This window comes from Anser brachyrhynchus (genome assembly GCF_964034855.1).
Source record: "Anser brachyrhynchus genome assembly, chromosome: 4".
In the NCBI taxonomy this organism is placed as follows: Eukaryota; Metazoa; Chordata; class Aves; order Anseriformes; family Anatidae; genus Anser; species Anser brachyrhynchus.
Genome location: NC_137698.1, coordinates 36,341,139 through 36,355,832, shown reverse-complemented (window position 1 = coordinate 36,355,832; position 14,694 = coordinate 36,341,139). Strand labels below are relative to the sequence as shown.

The window sequence follows — 14,694 nt, the reverse complement described above, 5'->3', positions numbered from 1 at the left end:
TGTTTGTCGTGTACACCTTCTCATATTACAAAAAGAAACAAAAAAGGGAGTACAAACTACCTCTAACAATATAAAGACAGACATCTATCCTTTAAGTCTTCTGTCCCTGTGCACCTTCTCAGACCTAGTTACAGGAGAATAATCAGTTAAAGTAAAGACTAAAATCCTTTCAAGCTTCACTTATGCAGGTTTAAGGCAGGTAAGGGCTGACTGTTTCGCAGTGCTTTGATTTACAAACTCTACAGTATACTATGGGAAGTAGGTTTTTTAGCAGTAAAACGGTCTCAAAGTACTGAGGGCCTGTCAACAGAACCTTCCTCCTGCACTATTCTACAATACAGCCACATGAAGCTTATGACAAAATGGTAATTTTTATATATCCTCTTATATAAGAGGGTAGGGTAGCTCATCTGTTGGCACAGTGTCCCTCAGATTTGGGGGGGGTTCTAAGAAGCTGAACAGGGTAAGGTTTCAGTTTATGTGCATACAACACTTACCTTGTTGCTAAGGCTTTGAATAGCACCCCACTGAGCTTAACTCTTACAGCCCTCAGTGCTGGCTTAGTTTTCAATCTGAAAACCTGACGATTGCCTCTTTTGAAATACTTTGTTCTGAAGGGAAAGTGTCTCAGTTACAAAAAAAACAAACATCCTCTACCACTACCACTACAGACAGGAACTAGAAATCCTGTTGACCTGGAGTTTGGAGCTTGCCTACCTACTGACTGCTGATTGATGGTAGTCCTGCTGTTTACAAATAGCTATATAAACAGAACAAAAATATACAGGTAGTGTCATTGCAACAGTTTCAAATACATAAATATAATTTAGAAAGAAAGTGAAAACACAAACATTTATTTTAATTAAGAGTTTTATACATCGCATGCATCTGAAAAGAAATTATCACATAACTACCACTCAAGTTTCGGGTGTACAATCTCAGACATGAATGAAAGGGTACCATCACCTCTTACACTAGTATATACAGAGATATAAAAATATACACAACGGTTAATTTTACAGAGCAGAGCTGAGTGAACACTGCACACTGCACTCTGAGTTTGGATAACTGAAAGTCCAAACTGCAAGAGCAACAGGAACACTGCAGCAGAGATCATTATAAGGGTCAGAAGAAACAGCATCAGAACTCTGATACAGTGTAAAAATATAAGGCAGAAGCCACTTTCTTCTGAAGTCTAGGGAAGAGCAAAACACAGACTATCCATCTCGCTTTTAAAAAGTAGTTCCAGCAATGAGTTGTACATGCAAAACATAAATTTGCATTAACAGTGCAATAACAAAAAGAATACTGAACAGTAGCTCAACCATACAAACTTAAAAAAAATGTAACATGTACTTTATGCATCTCTTCTCACAAAATATCTAGGATTTGTCAGTGCATTAGTGTTAAAGTGGCATTAAAAAAACTTCTGCTATTATAACAGATGCAGAATTATCTTTGAAATGCATAGCATCTACATTTTTATTGTCTTTGTAATTATTTAGTTGGCATAGGCACCATTCTAGTCACACCAGCATTAAGAATTCTTGGTGGAAACAGCCATTCTTACCAAATCATACACAGCTATTCTTGACTGCTTGTCTTGATTTTGATTTCAACAAATAAATGCTTTTTAAAATTCAAAAATATACCCTATGAATATTAAAAGAACTATATACAACAGACCTAAGACACGGGGTTAGCTGGCTGCCATACATGTAACACACTGAAGAGAAACATTCAAGTCTGACAGATTTTTGAGATGAAAGGCCTTTGGGTTGGAAGCATATCAAAGACAACAGTGCAGTAGGCTGAGAATTCCTTTAGCTCAGTTCAGAACTAAGGCATTGTATGATAAAATATATTCATATTTGGTGCAATGTTACCATCAGTTTTAGAATCTAGCTCACATCAAATGCTATAATTTGACACCCTAGTAAACGTACGTATCCATCTTACATCATGAACTCAAACCTTTGTGGAAAAAATTCAAACACTAAACCTATATTGTTTTTTCTAATTTGACATCGAGGATAAACCGCTAAGCCAACCAAACTCTGCAATCCCCCCCCAAACAAAATGGTAGGAGCTCACACCCTCCTAGTCTTTACTCACCAAAAGTTAAACATATCCTTGGACTTTACTAAAAAGAAAGATTAAGATTTTCAACTGCTACTTCAAATTACCTTTTGCATTTGAAAATTTTCAAACTATCCATTCATTCTATGCTTGATGCCCCCTCTGATTATCTCCCAGCGTTGCCCTTCTCCTGTCATTCCTATATGGCCTTCCTCTGAAGTTTCGCTGATACTGGCAGCCTTCCTCTCTGCTTCTGCTGGGCGGTCCTTTCCAGGCTTCCTCGTTTCTTTGGAACTGGTAGCCTCCCCTACTAGAATAACCCCACTCAAGTCTAGGCCTTCTACCTCCTCCGTAAGTCTGGTTATAGAATTGCTTGGATCTGCCACTTCTCAGCATATCAGAAACTTCGCTCTCATCCTCGGAGCTCTCTTCCCTCGTTCTCTGTGCCCTGCTTTCTGTCTGTAGGTTACCAGCACCCTTGGAATCTCTGCCTTTATCAGTCTTCTCCTTACGGCTGGGTGTAGCACTTTTGAGTTCATATTTGGGTGCTTCTGCCAATGGTGGTGTGGTGTTGGACACCCCTGGCTGCCTCTCAATCCCCTGTGCTTGGGGAGAACGGTTTTGCAGCCCAGCTGTTGCCTGCCTAGCAGGAGAAGTAGTGGTGCAGGTCTGCTCCAACTGAGGTGCCCTAGTGGTAGTCTCTTTTGGGGCACTGCATTCACTGCTCACACCAGCCACAGGGAACGGGACAGTGTTTGAGCCGCTGCTGTTACTCTTCTGAAGCTGTTCTGCACAGTTTACTGCAGGAACGGGAGGACCGCATTCTTTAGCCACGTACATATTCGCAGATGTGCTAGTTGTTGCCTCTTTGTCCTCAGGTGCCATGACGTTAGGTCTCGCTACCGAATTTTCAATAAAGCCCTGAACTGGGTACCCATACCAGAAGTGAGGAAAGAAAGGAGGTGCTATTGGAACAGCTCCTAGAAAGTGATTGTGTCCAAAGGCTGGTTGTGGGAACAGATTTTTCCCTCTCAGGGACTCATCATAAGGAAGTGCTTGCACTGGATTCTCCGATTCTACACAGACCTGTCCTTGGCTTTCGGACACCTGAGCTGTCGGGATAATCAGCGGCAGTGATGGAGATCTGCTGTCAACCTGTGAAATCTGACCATTGGACCTGGCCTCACTCTGAATAGGAAAGTGCCTGCTTGTTCGTGCAGTTTCATTCTCATTCTGCGTCGGTGGAGCCTCCTGGAACCAGGGGTTGTGCGGGTACACGGGGAGGGACACGTTTGGGTACATTCTGCAAGCAGCCAAATAGGCCTGGTGCAGGGGGTACAAGTAAGAATGGGGGACCCACATGGGACAGCTGTATGCCTGCAAGACAGGAAAGAAAAAGTATTTGGTCATTTGAATGTGTAGACAGACATAATAGCACACAGGTAATTTACTGTTTTGAAACAGTTAATTATGGGAAGGTAATTTTATTTCCAGTGACTGTCCTCACTTCTGGAGAGTTTCTGGGCTTTCAGAATCATGTTCTAATTTTTTGATTTCCTTCCAAAGTAGCTGAAGTAGGCATCAGTTATGACCAGTAAGGAAACTTAATAACACAATTCCTGTATAGTCAATTTAAACACTTGAACACAGAGTCTACATTTATCAACTCTTAACTCTGAGCAGTGTGATCACAGGCCACTACGTGCTTGTTAGCTGAAATGGAAGTAGGAGAGAGGGAAGGGGGTTTCTACCTGAGGTGGTCGACTTCAGGTATTGACAACTCACGAGCAACACTGTAGGGTGTTTTTATAGTACAGCGTGTCAAATACATTTATTTCAGGTTATACAGAACACCATACAAGGCTGCTGGAGGCAGAAGGCTGTCTAAGAAAACACTGGAGTAGGAAAGGGGGTAGAGTCCAAGACTCAGCAGTCTGCATCATCTGTACAGAAAGTCTGTGGAGAAGCCTACCCAGACCTGCTCGCAATGGGAACCAGTCAGTCCACTCTGAACGAGCAGCTGGAAGATGGTGGACAACAGGGTGACAGGGTCTGGGACCAAAGCAGTGCACAGGAGAACCCAGAAGATAGTTGCCAGGTCTACCGCACTGCTTGGTCACCAGCTGCACAACTACCAGACACAGTACTTTCACCATTAGGTGGTGCTGAAGCCTCAAAATGACAGGCTTTATAGCACTTCATATTAGGGTAAGGACAGTCCCAAATACACACAGGTTTATGAGTCAAACACCGTTTAAATATAATGCAGTGGCACTTCCTATTGACTTACAGACTTCGCAACAAACAAACCAAAAGACTTGCATTAGGTACACAGTTATCAAATCTAAATTTGCTTTTTAACTTGTGCTGAATTTTGTCTTCAACCTGAGCAGATCGGACAGACAAGCAGCTACTTGAGGGAGTCTCCACAGGGAAAGTAATTCTAGGTATTCTTACTACAACGGCTTTGCCAGTACCCAGACATGGTCCAAGTCTGGAGGCCATTTCTCTTTTACTATATGCTGCTTCCAGAAGAATGCATCTTCAATCTCATATTGGTTTACCTGTGAATTTGTACAGCACAATATGTGGACTGCATATAACCACTACTGGAAGCAGATAGTTCTGACTACCGTTGTTGAGAAATTTATTTCTGTTGACTTGAACTGCAATGTGGACCAGTGATGAGATCCCAGTCAACAGAAAACCCAAATATAAAGTACTTCAAATTTTAAGATAAACTTGAAGTGTGTAGTTGCAGCAACCAGTCTTCAGCACTGTACTACCAAGTAAAAGCAAATTGTATGAGCTAACTGAGATATACGTAAGTTTGAAGAGTTACCTTCACACCAAGATTGAAGAAAAATCTAAGAATGTTCTTATCTAGAAAGAAAAGAAAATTATGAATACTTGTAATAATACACTTCATCTGATCTAGAAATTAATCCTTGCATAAAGTTCCACTTCAGTAGAGAAACACAGGTGTGGTGTTGTTTTGCATGTCCTTGTTTGATTTGTTGTTGGTTTTTTTTTTGTTTGTTCCTGTTCCTCACCCCACCCCCAATAAAGTAAATGGAACATACCTGCAGTTTAAATTTCAGTTTTAACTGCTTACGGAACTGAAATTCTGATTTTTAGAGGTACAGTTCAGTAAACGTACACTACCAATGCAGTCAAACATGGCACGTTCTTTATGAACATATTATTCCATATTTATAGTATGCCAAAACCTGCCTTTTCACAGACCAGTAAGGAAATGCTGAACAACTTCCAAGGTTTTGATTGCAACAGACAATCTGTTACTTTTGTTAGTGTAAATGGAAGCAGATCCCCAAATAAAATCCTATCAGTTCACAAAACCTGGAGCTACAGTGGGTCAAGCTAAGACCCATAAAACAATCATGCCAGATTTCTAGGTGTAGCCACTTAAAATAACTGCAATATTAACACCACAAAGTGAAGCATTACGACTCTATACAACATTCCCTCCCACCCCTTAAATCATGAAATGGCAATAAATAAATCTTTGGTCCTATTGCTAGCCAGTGTCAGAAGAAGTTGTCTTTTGCAAGGCAAAGAAAGCCTGCTGGGAAAAACGGTATAAAATACAGATGTTCTGGCTTCTCACCTTTAGGTAAGTCCTCCCCGTTATTGCACAGGGAGTAAGAGGGTGCAATGGCTCTTTCTCCCTTTTCACTAAAAGGGAATCCAGGGTATAGTAGATCCTGATAGGGATTCAGAGTCTGAGGCAAAGGCATTAAAGGGTGGTTAACTGCTTGCATCGACACAGGAACTCCAGCAACTGGAGCAGATGTTACCTGAGCCTGTGATACAATAGAGTCAGGTCCTGTTGTTGGGGCTGGCATCAATGAAGAAGCAGGTATTGGGGCTGGAATACCTAGCAGAAAACACACAAACACACATTTTATTTCACATATAAGATTATAAAATCTATAATCTTATATAATCTATGTAAGATTACAAAAGAAAGTGGAAGTGGAAAAGACAAGCTTCAAAAGACAGAAGAAAACATACCAAAGGTATTCAGGGAGGCATAAAAGGAAATTCTTTTGAGTTGGGAAGTTTGAAACAAAGGAAGATTCGGCTAAATGCAAAGAACAGTTCTCAGAAAGAAGTGAAACAATTAAGATTTCCAGAAATAGCTAAACCCTTATCGTATTTACTAAAAAAAAGGAAAGGAGAAAAAAGCTGAAAAGGGTGTGAACTGAAATGTACGTGTGACTCTTTGCAATTCTCATTCGGACTAGTCATTTACAGTCAACCCTGAATCTGAGCTGAGATTACCTGGGCTATGCATCTTCCATCACAGATGTTGTCACGTATGAAGGGATTATTATGGTTTCTAAAGTACCATTCTATGCCAACTCCAAGACTAGTTCTTATACAGAATCACAAAAGTAGGATAAAATACAGCACCTGATCTAATGAGCAATAATGAATTTAATCTAATCTAACTACATTTACCAGGAAACTTTCACAGCACAGAAAAAATACTACACTGGTTTTGCTAAAAGTCAGCTGAGCTCCAAAGGGATCCTGACCTACCAGACCCAAGCTGAGTCCTTAGCAAATCAGAGGCTTATTGTGTGGGACACAGAACCCAAAACACCTATCAACCTTACACATGCTGACTGTGTTCTACCTTAAGCAGAACTCTAGAATAAGCCCCATCAAAACTCAGAGCAATCCCACTCAGGGGGAACATGGAGAGTTGAGTGCACATCTCTCTTCTACCTTCAGATAAGGAGTCAAGTGAGCTATGCATGTGTCATCAAACATCTGCTAGAACTCTCACTAACTCTGAGCAATGAGTAAACACATTCCCATAGATGACTGCCCTTGGGATGGAAAGTTACAAGAAACAAAACATCTCCTGAAGGCATTTTCAATTTAGCAAGACAGTTAAAGCTAGTTAGTAGTTTCTAATTTACATTAATATTTCTTCTGACCTGCTGGTCCATAAGTTGTTGGCTCACTTGGCCAAGCTGGCACAATGGCTGGTACAGAAGGCACTGTTGGAGGCAAATGCACCTCAGAAAAGACTGGTGAGGGTGTTGGAGTTACACTTGGTAAGCACTCTGTCAGTTTCTAGAGAAACAAGAAGATCACGTGAATTTATTCTAAATCAGCATTGTTGGTGAGCCCTAACACCTCCAACTTACTCCAAAAAAAGGCTTGAAGACTCAGTACTGCCCAGACTGCCAATTGCAAAGCATCAACTAGAAACATATCAAGTTGCATACATAAAAGAATTGAAAGTGAAAAACATGATTAACTTCAGATAAAGAGATATGAGTCAACACCCTTCTCAGTAAAGATACGCTTTTACTTTTCTATCAAGGGTAGTATTTTCCACATTCTTTACATTGGATATAAAAGATTCCCCCTTAACTCAAGGTATGGAATTCTAGCATTATCACCATAGAAATGACTGCATAGTTAAAAGCCAGTATCCCAATACATACGTGGCTGTGATGAACCTCCCCTTTGTCTGAAGTCTCCTGACCGGAAAACTTTGAAATTAAACAAACATTTCTTACTTGTTCAGCAAGAACTGGAGAATCTGTTTTTACTTGTTCCAAAGGTGATGAAGCTTTTGGACACCTCTCATCTTGACTATTCTTCTAAAGCAAAGTTAGAAACAGACGAACACAGTTAGTCTAATGAGATTTTTTTTTGAAGAGGCATTCAAAGATATTAAAGCATACTACATACGAAGTGGGCTAAGCACCCAATCATTATTATATTAGTATAACATTTTGCTCATTGAAAGGACAACAAAGAATAGAAGCCAACAATGGGCCACAAATCTTCACTGAACTTCAGAGATCGTGGTCTGTTAGCACAGTAACTATTAGTAAACATCACATCTCTTGTGGTCCCATTGTGCTGGAAGTACAGACTGTACTAAGCAATTACAAATGCATATTTGTAAGTGCTCTCGATAGCCCAGATCTGGGAACTCAGACTGTTAAGAAAGACTGTAAGTATCTGTTACAGGGGCTGAGGAAAGCTGATGGCAATACAAGCCTCAAATCTTTTAAGTATTTCAATTAAAGCTGTAAAGCAGAAGCAATCACAGCTATAAAGGCAGCTATTGCTCTGCTAATCATGTAAGAGAGAAGCAATAACATTAAAAGAAAAAAAAATTTGGTCTTTTCTTTAAGATTACCTCGGATGAATTTGGCTCAAGCTTCTGACTTAAGTGGATCTGCCTGGAATTTGACTCTGTAACACCAAGACATAACCTAGTAAATGAACCATTACACCATTTATGGCTATCACAACTTAAGCCAGTTAAAGTTTGTCTTTCCGAAGTTAAACCTCGAAATAAAACCTACCTCAGCACATATTACTTCAGAATTCAGTTTTTATTAAAGATCAAAACATCCTAAAGTAACTACTAGTTAGGGAAGTAACAAAACAGACTTTAACCTGGGTTTTCAAACCTCTGCAGAAATTCTTTATTGATGTTTGTTAACAATTTTTCTTTCCTACTTCCCTCAGGCATCACCAAATGTAGCTGTCTTTTCAGTTTAAACACACATCGTTCATTCTAAGTCCCTGCTGTGAAAAAAATGAATTTGTACTTTGAATAAAGTGAAAATGGTTTGAGATCCGCATTTCCATATTCAAATGTTAAAACAATGGAAGACATATGAGTTTAGAAAGTTTCACTGGTTCAAAAGATCTAATAAGATTTCAGACTGATGCAGAAACTTTAATTTCTTGAGCACCAGCAAATACTTGGTGGGGGGAGAAGCTAGTGAAGAACAGTCTTGGCATAATCTTCATATAATAAGATCAGTACAAGTTTTTTTTGTTTTATTTGTTATGTTCTAGCTTTTTTTCAAATCTGGCTAACACTGCTTGTCAACCAAATTCACACACACCAGTTTAAAAGCAGCTGCTAAATAGGTATGTGTTTTTTAAAAGCTTAGTGTGTGTACCACCACTGTAACACCTAGACAACAATGCAAACAAAACCAATATTGACTATGAGAATTCCTGGCAATTCCCCAAGTACCGACAGATATACCAAAGTACTGAGAAGGAAATAACAGTTTATTCTTGCAGATATTTTAACATAGTTTCAGAAGCAGTACAATCCAAAACATCACAAAAAAATCAGAGAAAAGACAACATGCCATGAACATCAGCAAAATCCATCATGACACTGTAATAAAGAGCTTCCTCTATCTGAGGAATCTTTTTGGCATCACAGGTGAAACTGGCTTTCAAATTAAACAAGGTTCAGGTGTTTCAGTAAAGAAAAAATGGGTAATATCAGTCCTTGCAAGACTATTTAAAATGGTACTTCATGGTCTAAGAGGTACTAAACGGAAAAAGTTCCATCAGTACACATCAATGCCTCTGCTTTTACCAGATATAAAGAACAACAAAAATAAATGCAGGAAAAGAACAGCTTCTAGGAAGAGGCTAGAGTTTTTATTTAGTGAAGAAGGCAAAAAAACAGAAGCAGCTACAACTAATTTTGGTGTTTAGTTATAACAAAACTGACAGGCAAAATTTTTTTTTTTTTTTGGGCCGGGGGCAGGTATTTGGCAAAGATTAATTAAGTACCTCCTGACAGCTACAGCTTTCATCTATTACTGCCACTTTCCACTTCCTGATGAAAGAGGAAAAGCTTAGAGTCAATGAAGAGAAGCTAGGGAGTGTTACAAGAGACTCAGGAGAGGAACCCTTCTAACATGAACAGGGTGGTATTTTTTGTCACCTTTTCTGTACACAATCCTCTCCCTGCTTTCTGTACCATTGCATGCTAGTTCTTAACCAGACTTCATTGAATACTTAGACCTGCTTTTCTCTTGACTTATTGCAGCAAGCATTGTTAATACTCCTCCCACTAGTACTTTCTGCTATACTTGCTAGAATTTCAACAAGATCTAATTTAGGGTGGCTCTGATAATCCAGTTTGGTTTTTATTTATTTATTTATTTATTTCCCTCATTCCTCTTCCCATTTACTGCAAAAGTCCCAGTAAGGAACCTACCTACTTCTCTCAGCCACATTCACAGAACTGGAAAACATGCAATTTCTTCCCCAATCACACCTCTACTACCTCAACCTTACGTTAGCTGGGTGCTGTTACCTAAAATTATTTAGGCAATGAGGAGAGAATTGATTGAATCTTGAATAAATTCTGAAGCTCGTAATAAAAAGAAAAAAGGTAAACAAACCTTGATGTAAGAACATTTATTTTTACCTTTATCCTTTTGCTCTTCCACCTCTGCTGTCCACTTGCTGTTTCTTCTCTCATTATTTGAGAACTTTTTTGGATTTATATTATCCACAGTCTGTGTAGCAGCCTGACAGACCGACTGATTCTAAAGAAGTTGACAAAAGCAGAAATGCGAATACATATATTAGACACCATCATCTGATGTGACACTGTTAGGCCTTCCTTCATGACAGATATACCTATTTAAGTGCAGAAGGAGGAGGGGGAAAAGCAGCCTTCATCAGTATTCAGATTCATCCACCCTCTCGTTCATTTCTAAATTTTGCAGCATCTTTTTTGAAAGCATTCACGTCATTGGTTTTACATGACAAACAAAAACTGCTTCAGTCGAAGAATTTACACTTTAAAATTGCATCTTTTTACCCACAGGATCTGTTTACTGCCTGGATGTACAGAGACTTCAATCCATAAAAAAAAACTTCAATAGAACAATCTATCAGAAAATCTACAGGATACAATCTTCCTTCAGAGAGAGAGGAATCCCCTGAAGCCAGCTGGGCTCTACTGCACAAAGAGCAAGGAAGCCTGACATAAAATATTTGCATTACTTATTAAACCAGGCAAGTTATCACATCTGTGAGTTCTGAGGCTAAAAAGAAAAGTCAGTTCTAAATAAAACAAGTTTTTATGTGAACTCAGAAAAAGCCGCTTAGATGTCTGTGATACTTCAAGCACCACAGTGCCATTTTACTGAGCTTTTTCTCAGTAATAAACTGGACTTCTGAGACTGTTCTGTCCTCACGTTCAGGTTTGATCCCACCATATGAGGAAAAAGACAACAGATAAATAACTGTAGGGGAGTTCAAAGCCTTCCAAAGACAGGAAGAACACAAAGAAAGAATCCCACGGCTTCAGAAGCTCTTATTTCTACCATATTTATGTGCTTAAAGAACTGTGTAAGGTGGACATTAGTTATTCACAAGGGAAGCTACTAAGTATGTCTCAAATGGAATATATACTGTAGATTCACACCTTGCTATGTAGAGAAAGTGAAGAAAATACCTTAACCTTTGAATTGTACCATACTGCAAAAACAGCAAATCTACAACTTCTAGTTAACAGTTCACGGACAGGTGCTAAGAATGCTCTTATTAATTATGACAACAAAAAAGCATACATTGGAAAGGGCAGGAAAAGCTTGTTCATCCCTCTGCTGGATCTCGTAAAGTGAACGAGATTCTTCTATTGCCTGTTTCTCCCTGCGTTCCTCCGGAGATAGGCCAAAATAGTTAGAATCTCTGCCACTGTGGTTCAGATCCTCGGTTCTCTCCCGATCTGGTTTTCTATAACGGAAAAAGCAAAACAGGATCATTTATCAAAGAAATTCCATTATCATCAGTATCAAACTTAATAAAAATTCATGGTTTAGAAAGAATATAATTACACAGCATTGCTTATGTGATTCTACATATACTGGAACTCTTCCTGCCTGTTGCAAGTTATTCATGTGGATAAAACTCAAGAAAGTGGAAAAAAATTGTGCCTGCTGGGAACTGACCAAACTCATAAGCTATCTATGGCTGTGCAAGAGAAACATCAGGAGAGGAGATTTCTGTAAATACAACAGAAAAGGGAAAAATGCATTATAATCTTCAATGCCTGAAACACCACTACACAAAATTAACAACATCACTATTTGAGTTTGCTGGACTACTTAACTAAATGTTTAAAGGATACTTATGTATTTGGGTTAAAGGAGTGAGAAAGAGGCCATCCCACATTTTAATGTGGCAGTCTCAAAAGACACCCCAAGGTCATTTATTCCACAAGAAGTTACAGTACAAAAGAATGACAAAATAGACCATTAAGAGTTTGAATGCAAATAAAGTATTTCCAATAGGAAAGAGTGGAAACAATCAAAACAATCTCTGCTGCTGCAGCAGCAGCATAATGAATCAAAAATCACTACCAAAAATGCAGGCAAAATGGTGTTCTCATACTCCAAGTCATCAGTCATATGTGGCAGTCATCTTTAACAGGCTCTGCAGAAGCTGAGAGGAGATCTTAGGCATGCCCAAGAAGTGCAACTTTCAACATTACTTCAGCCTCAAACAGAAAAAAAAAAATCTACCTTCCAAGAAGAAACTATAGCTTCACGCACAGTGCTTCCAGGGCAGGTATTGCCATGCAAGAAAGCAAGTGGGAGTTCATGATGACAGCAATTTTGAAAAACGAATGGGGGGGAATAAAATCCTATTTTTCTTTTTTTTTTTAAATGTGCTTGTGTGTATTCTTATAGACTTAAAATACTTCCTAGGAATTCAGTGGCAACATGTTTCAAAATAATATGTCGGAAGCACCTGAAGCAGGAATTAGGGCTCCAAGAAGCTCATTTAAGAGTTCAAGACAAGGAAGATGTTATTTTCAGTTTTACCTTCCACTCTGGGAAGGATTCCTGCCTGGAGCTTTTTGCTCCGTTGAGGTCTGATGAGGTTGGGGTCCAGAACATATGAACTGATGCTGCCTGGTTCCCACAGTATGCTGAAGTCGAGGAGGTAGTGCTGACTGGGGTTTTATTGACTTGTTCTGATTCTTTGACCCTCTGCAATCTGCATCTGCGATAGACAAGGGAAGACAGAAATTATTCGTTACTTTTTAAGTTCTTTGGGACAAAGTATCTGACGACAAAGATTCTGCCACAGATAGACAGGTATCGTCCTACCGGGCTGAGCGTTCTGCCCCCACGTTGGGAAAAACTTTTTCATCTTCTTCCCTGGCACAGTGTTCCAGCCCTCCATAGGAGAGGCCTGTGGAAGAGGTTTAAGGCTCTTCAGTGACACAGAATGCCTACAAAACAACAATAAAAAAAAGGATGATGGAGGAAGAAAAAAAGATGGCTTTAGGACCAGTCTGTGGTGTGCATAAATGAATACCACATGTTTTAAAAGACTGACAGATCTTCCCATTTTTAAGAACATTGGACTCAAAGTCCTTTGTTGTTTAGGATTACACTCAAGCAGTGTGTGGAACTTCTTTCTTCTTTTTAAATTCTCTGATAAGGCAATGCAAATTTAGCCAGTATTCAACAGGACAAAAAGGTTGATTTTTATGTATAGACAGGAAGTACAGCCTGGTTCTTGAAAAATTTTCAGTTTTCTTACAAAAGACTGCATGCGATTTAACAGAAGTCTTTCTCCTTCCCTCATTTATCTTGACTAAAAGTGTTTTTTCTTCCCAAACTACATGGTTAGACATTATGCTTAAATGTTGGCTTTTCTTTTGTCCCAGAACAGTCAAAGAACTTACAGAGGAGCTCAAGAGAACATCCATAAATAAAAATAGACAGCCTCCCCACAAATAAAACCATCACAACCATCATCACCAATTTTAAACAGTTAATTTGTCCTGAGACAGGGTGAAGAGATTACACTGATCTGAACAGCAGCTTAGCTCTCTCTCTACGAAATCAGGCAGAGCTACTCAACCAACAGTGAAGCGAGGCACACAAAATGCTATGTTTTTTTTTTTAAAATAAAAAAGTAATAATAATGTAGTTACTTATATACTCTGCAAGTAATATCCAGAAAACATTGTATTAAAAAGTCTGGCAACAGTTAATGCATAACCCCCTTTTCTTTTTTCTAAATATATTTTCTTCTTAAATTTTTTGTAGCAGTACTGCTTTAAGTAAAGAAGTAGAAATACTTCAGGGGCTGAAACTAACTCTGAACTAAAGTAATGCTACCATTACCAAGGATAAGTTTGGCACTCTTTTCCAAAAGAAAAGAAGCACTTACTTTTCTCCAAGCTCTTCTACAAATACAATAACTGGCCCACTCTCTGAGCGAACTTCTTGAATGTGGGCATTATAAAATTTCCCGTTATGGTCTAAGCGCACCTAAGGGAAAAGGAAATAAGGACCTAAGCTTCAAAGAAGAGAACAAGATAATGTAACTCTTTAAACTATTAGCATTATTACAAATAGATCTTTTTCTCCAGGCAATACAACACTTGAGAAATAAGCATTACATAATTCAGTAAATGCATCAAAAGCAAGTCTTCATATCTTTCCTAAAAAAATAAAATAAACAATCAAAAAAACACACCACCATAGACAGCTTTCCAGGTAACATTACTTAATGAAACATTTACTTCTGAACTGTCATGTAGTTTTGGAACGTATCGGTGTATCAAGAATTTTCAGCTTCTCTCAGAATAAATCCCAGAGCTTTTCCTTGTTAAAATCCAGGTATAGAAAAGAAAAATCCTTGACTGACTTCAGTAAAAATTAGTTTCAAAAAGAACATAAAGGGCACCAATTGTTTCAGAAGTAATTCTTTAGAAAGCTTTTTAAAGCAAAGGAAGAAGTTGTTCGGATATGATCAGTGTCA

General features: G+C 38.8%; 1 protein-coding gene across 8 annotated transcripts in view; it reads right to left on the bottom strand.

Annotated features, from left to right (window-relative positions):
- Window positions 1–833: 833 nt before the first annotated feature.
- OTUD4 (OTU deubiquitinase 4) overlaps window positions 834–14,694 on the bottom strand; it is a 29,833-nt gene continuing 15,972 nt past the window's right edge. For 6 of the 8 annotated variants that reach the window (XM_080588655.1, XM_080588658.1, XM_080588659.1 and 3 more), the window contains 11 exons: window positions 14,101–14,201; window positions 13,026–13,150; window positions 12,738–12,918; window positions 11,481–11,646; window positions 10,328–10,448; window positions 8,273–8,328; window positions 7,641–7,724; window positions 7,050–7,188; window positions 5,708–5,977; window positions 4,922–4,962; window positions 834–3,456 (listed from right to left, as the gene is read on the bottom strand). In XM_080588655.1, the coding sequence (XP_080444781.1) occupies window positions 2,224–3,456; window positions 4,922–4,962; window positions 5,708–5,977; window positions 7,050–7,188; window positions 7,641–7,724; window positions 8,273–8,328; window positions 10,328–10,448; window positions 11,481–11,646; window positions 12,738–12,918; window positions 13,026–13,150; window positions 14,101–14,201 (2,517 nt within the window). In that variant the 3' untranslated portion in view covers window positions 834–2,223. The remainder of the gene's footprint in view (window positions 3,457–4,921; window positions 4,963–5,707; window positions 5,978–7,049; window positions 7,189–7,640; window positions 7,725–8,272; window positions 8,329–10,327; window positions 10,449–11,480; window positions 11,647–12,737; window positions 12,919–13,025; window positions 13,151–14,100; window positions 14,202–14,694) is intronic. The other 2 variants (XM_080588662.1, XM_080588661.1) reach the window with 2 other exon arrangements.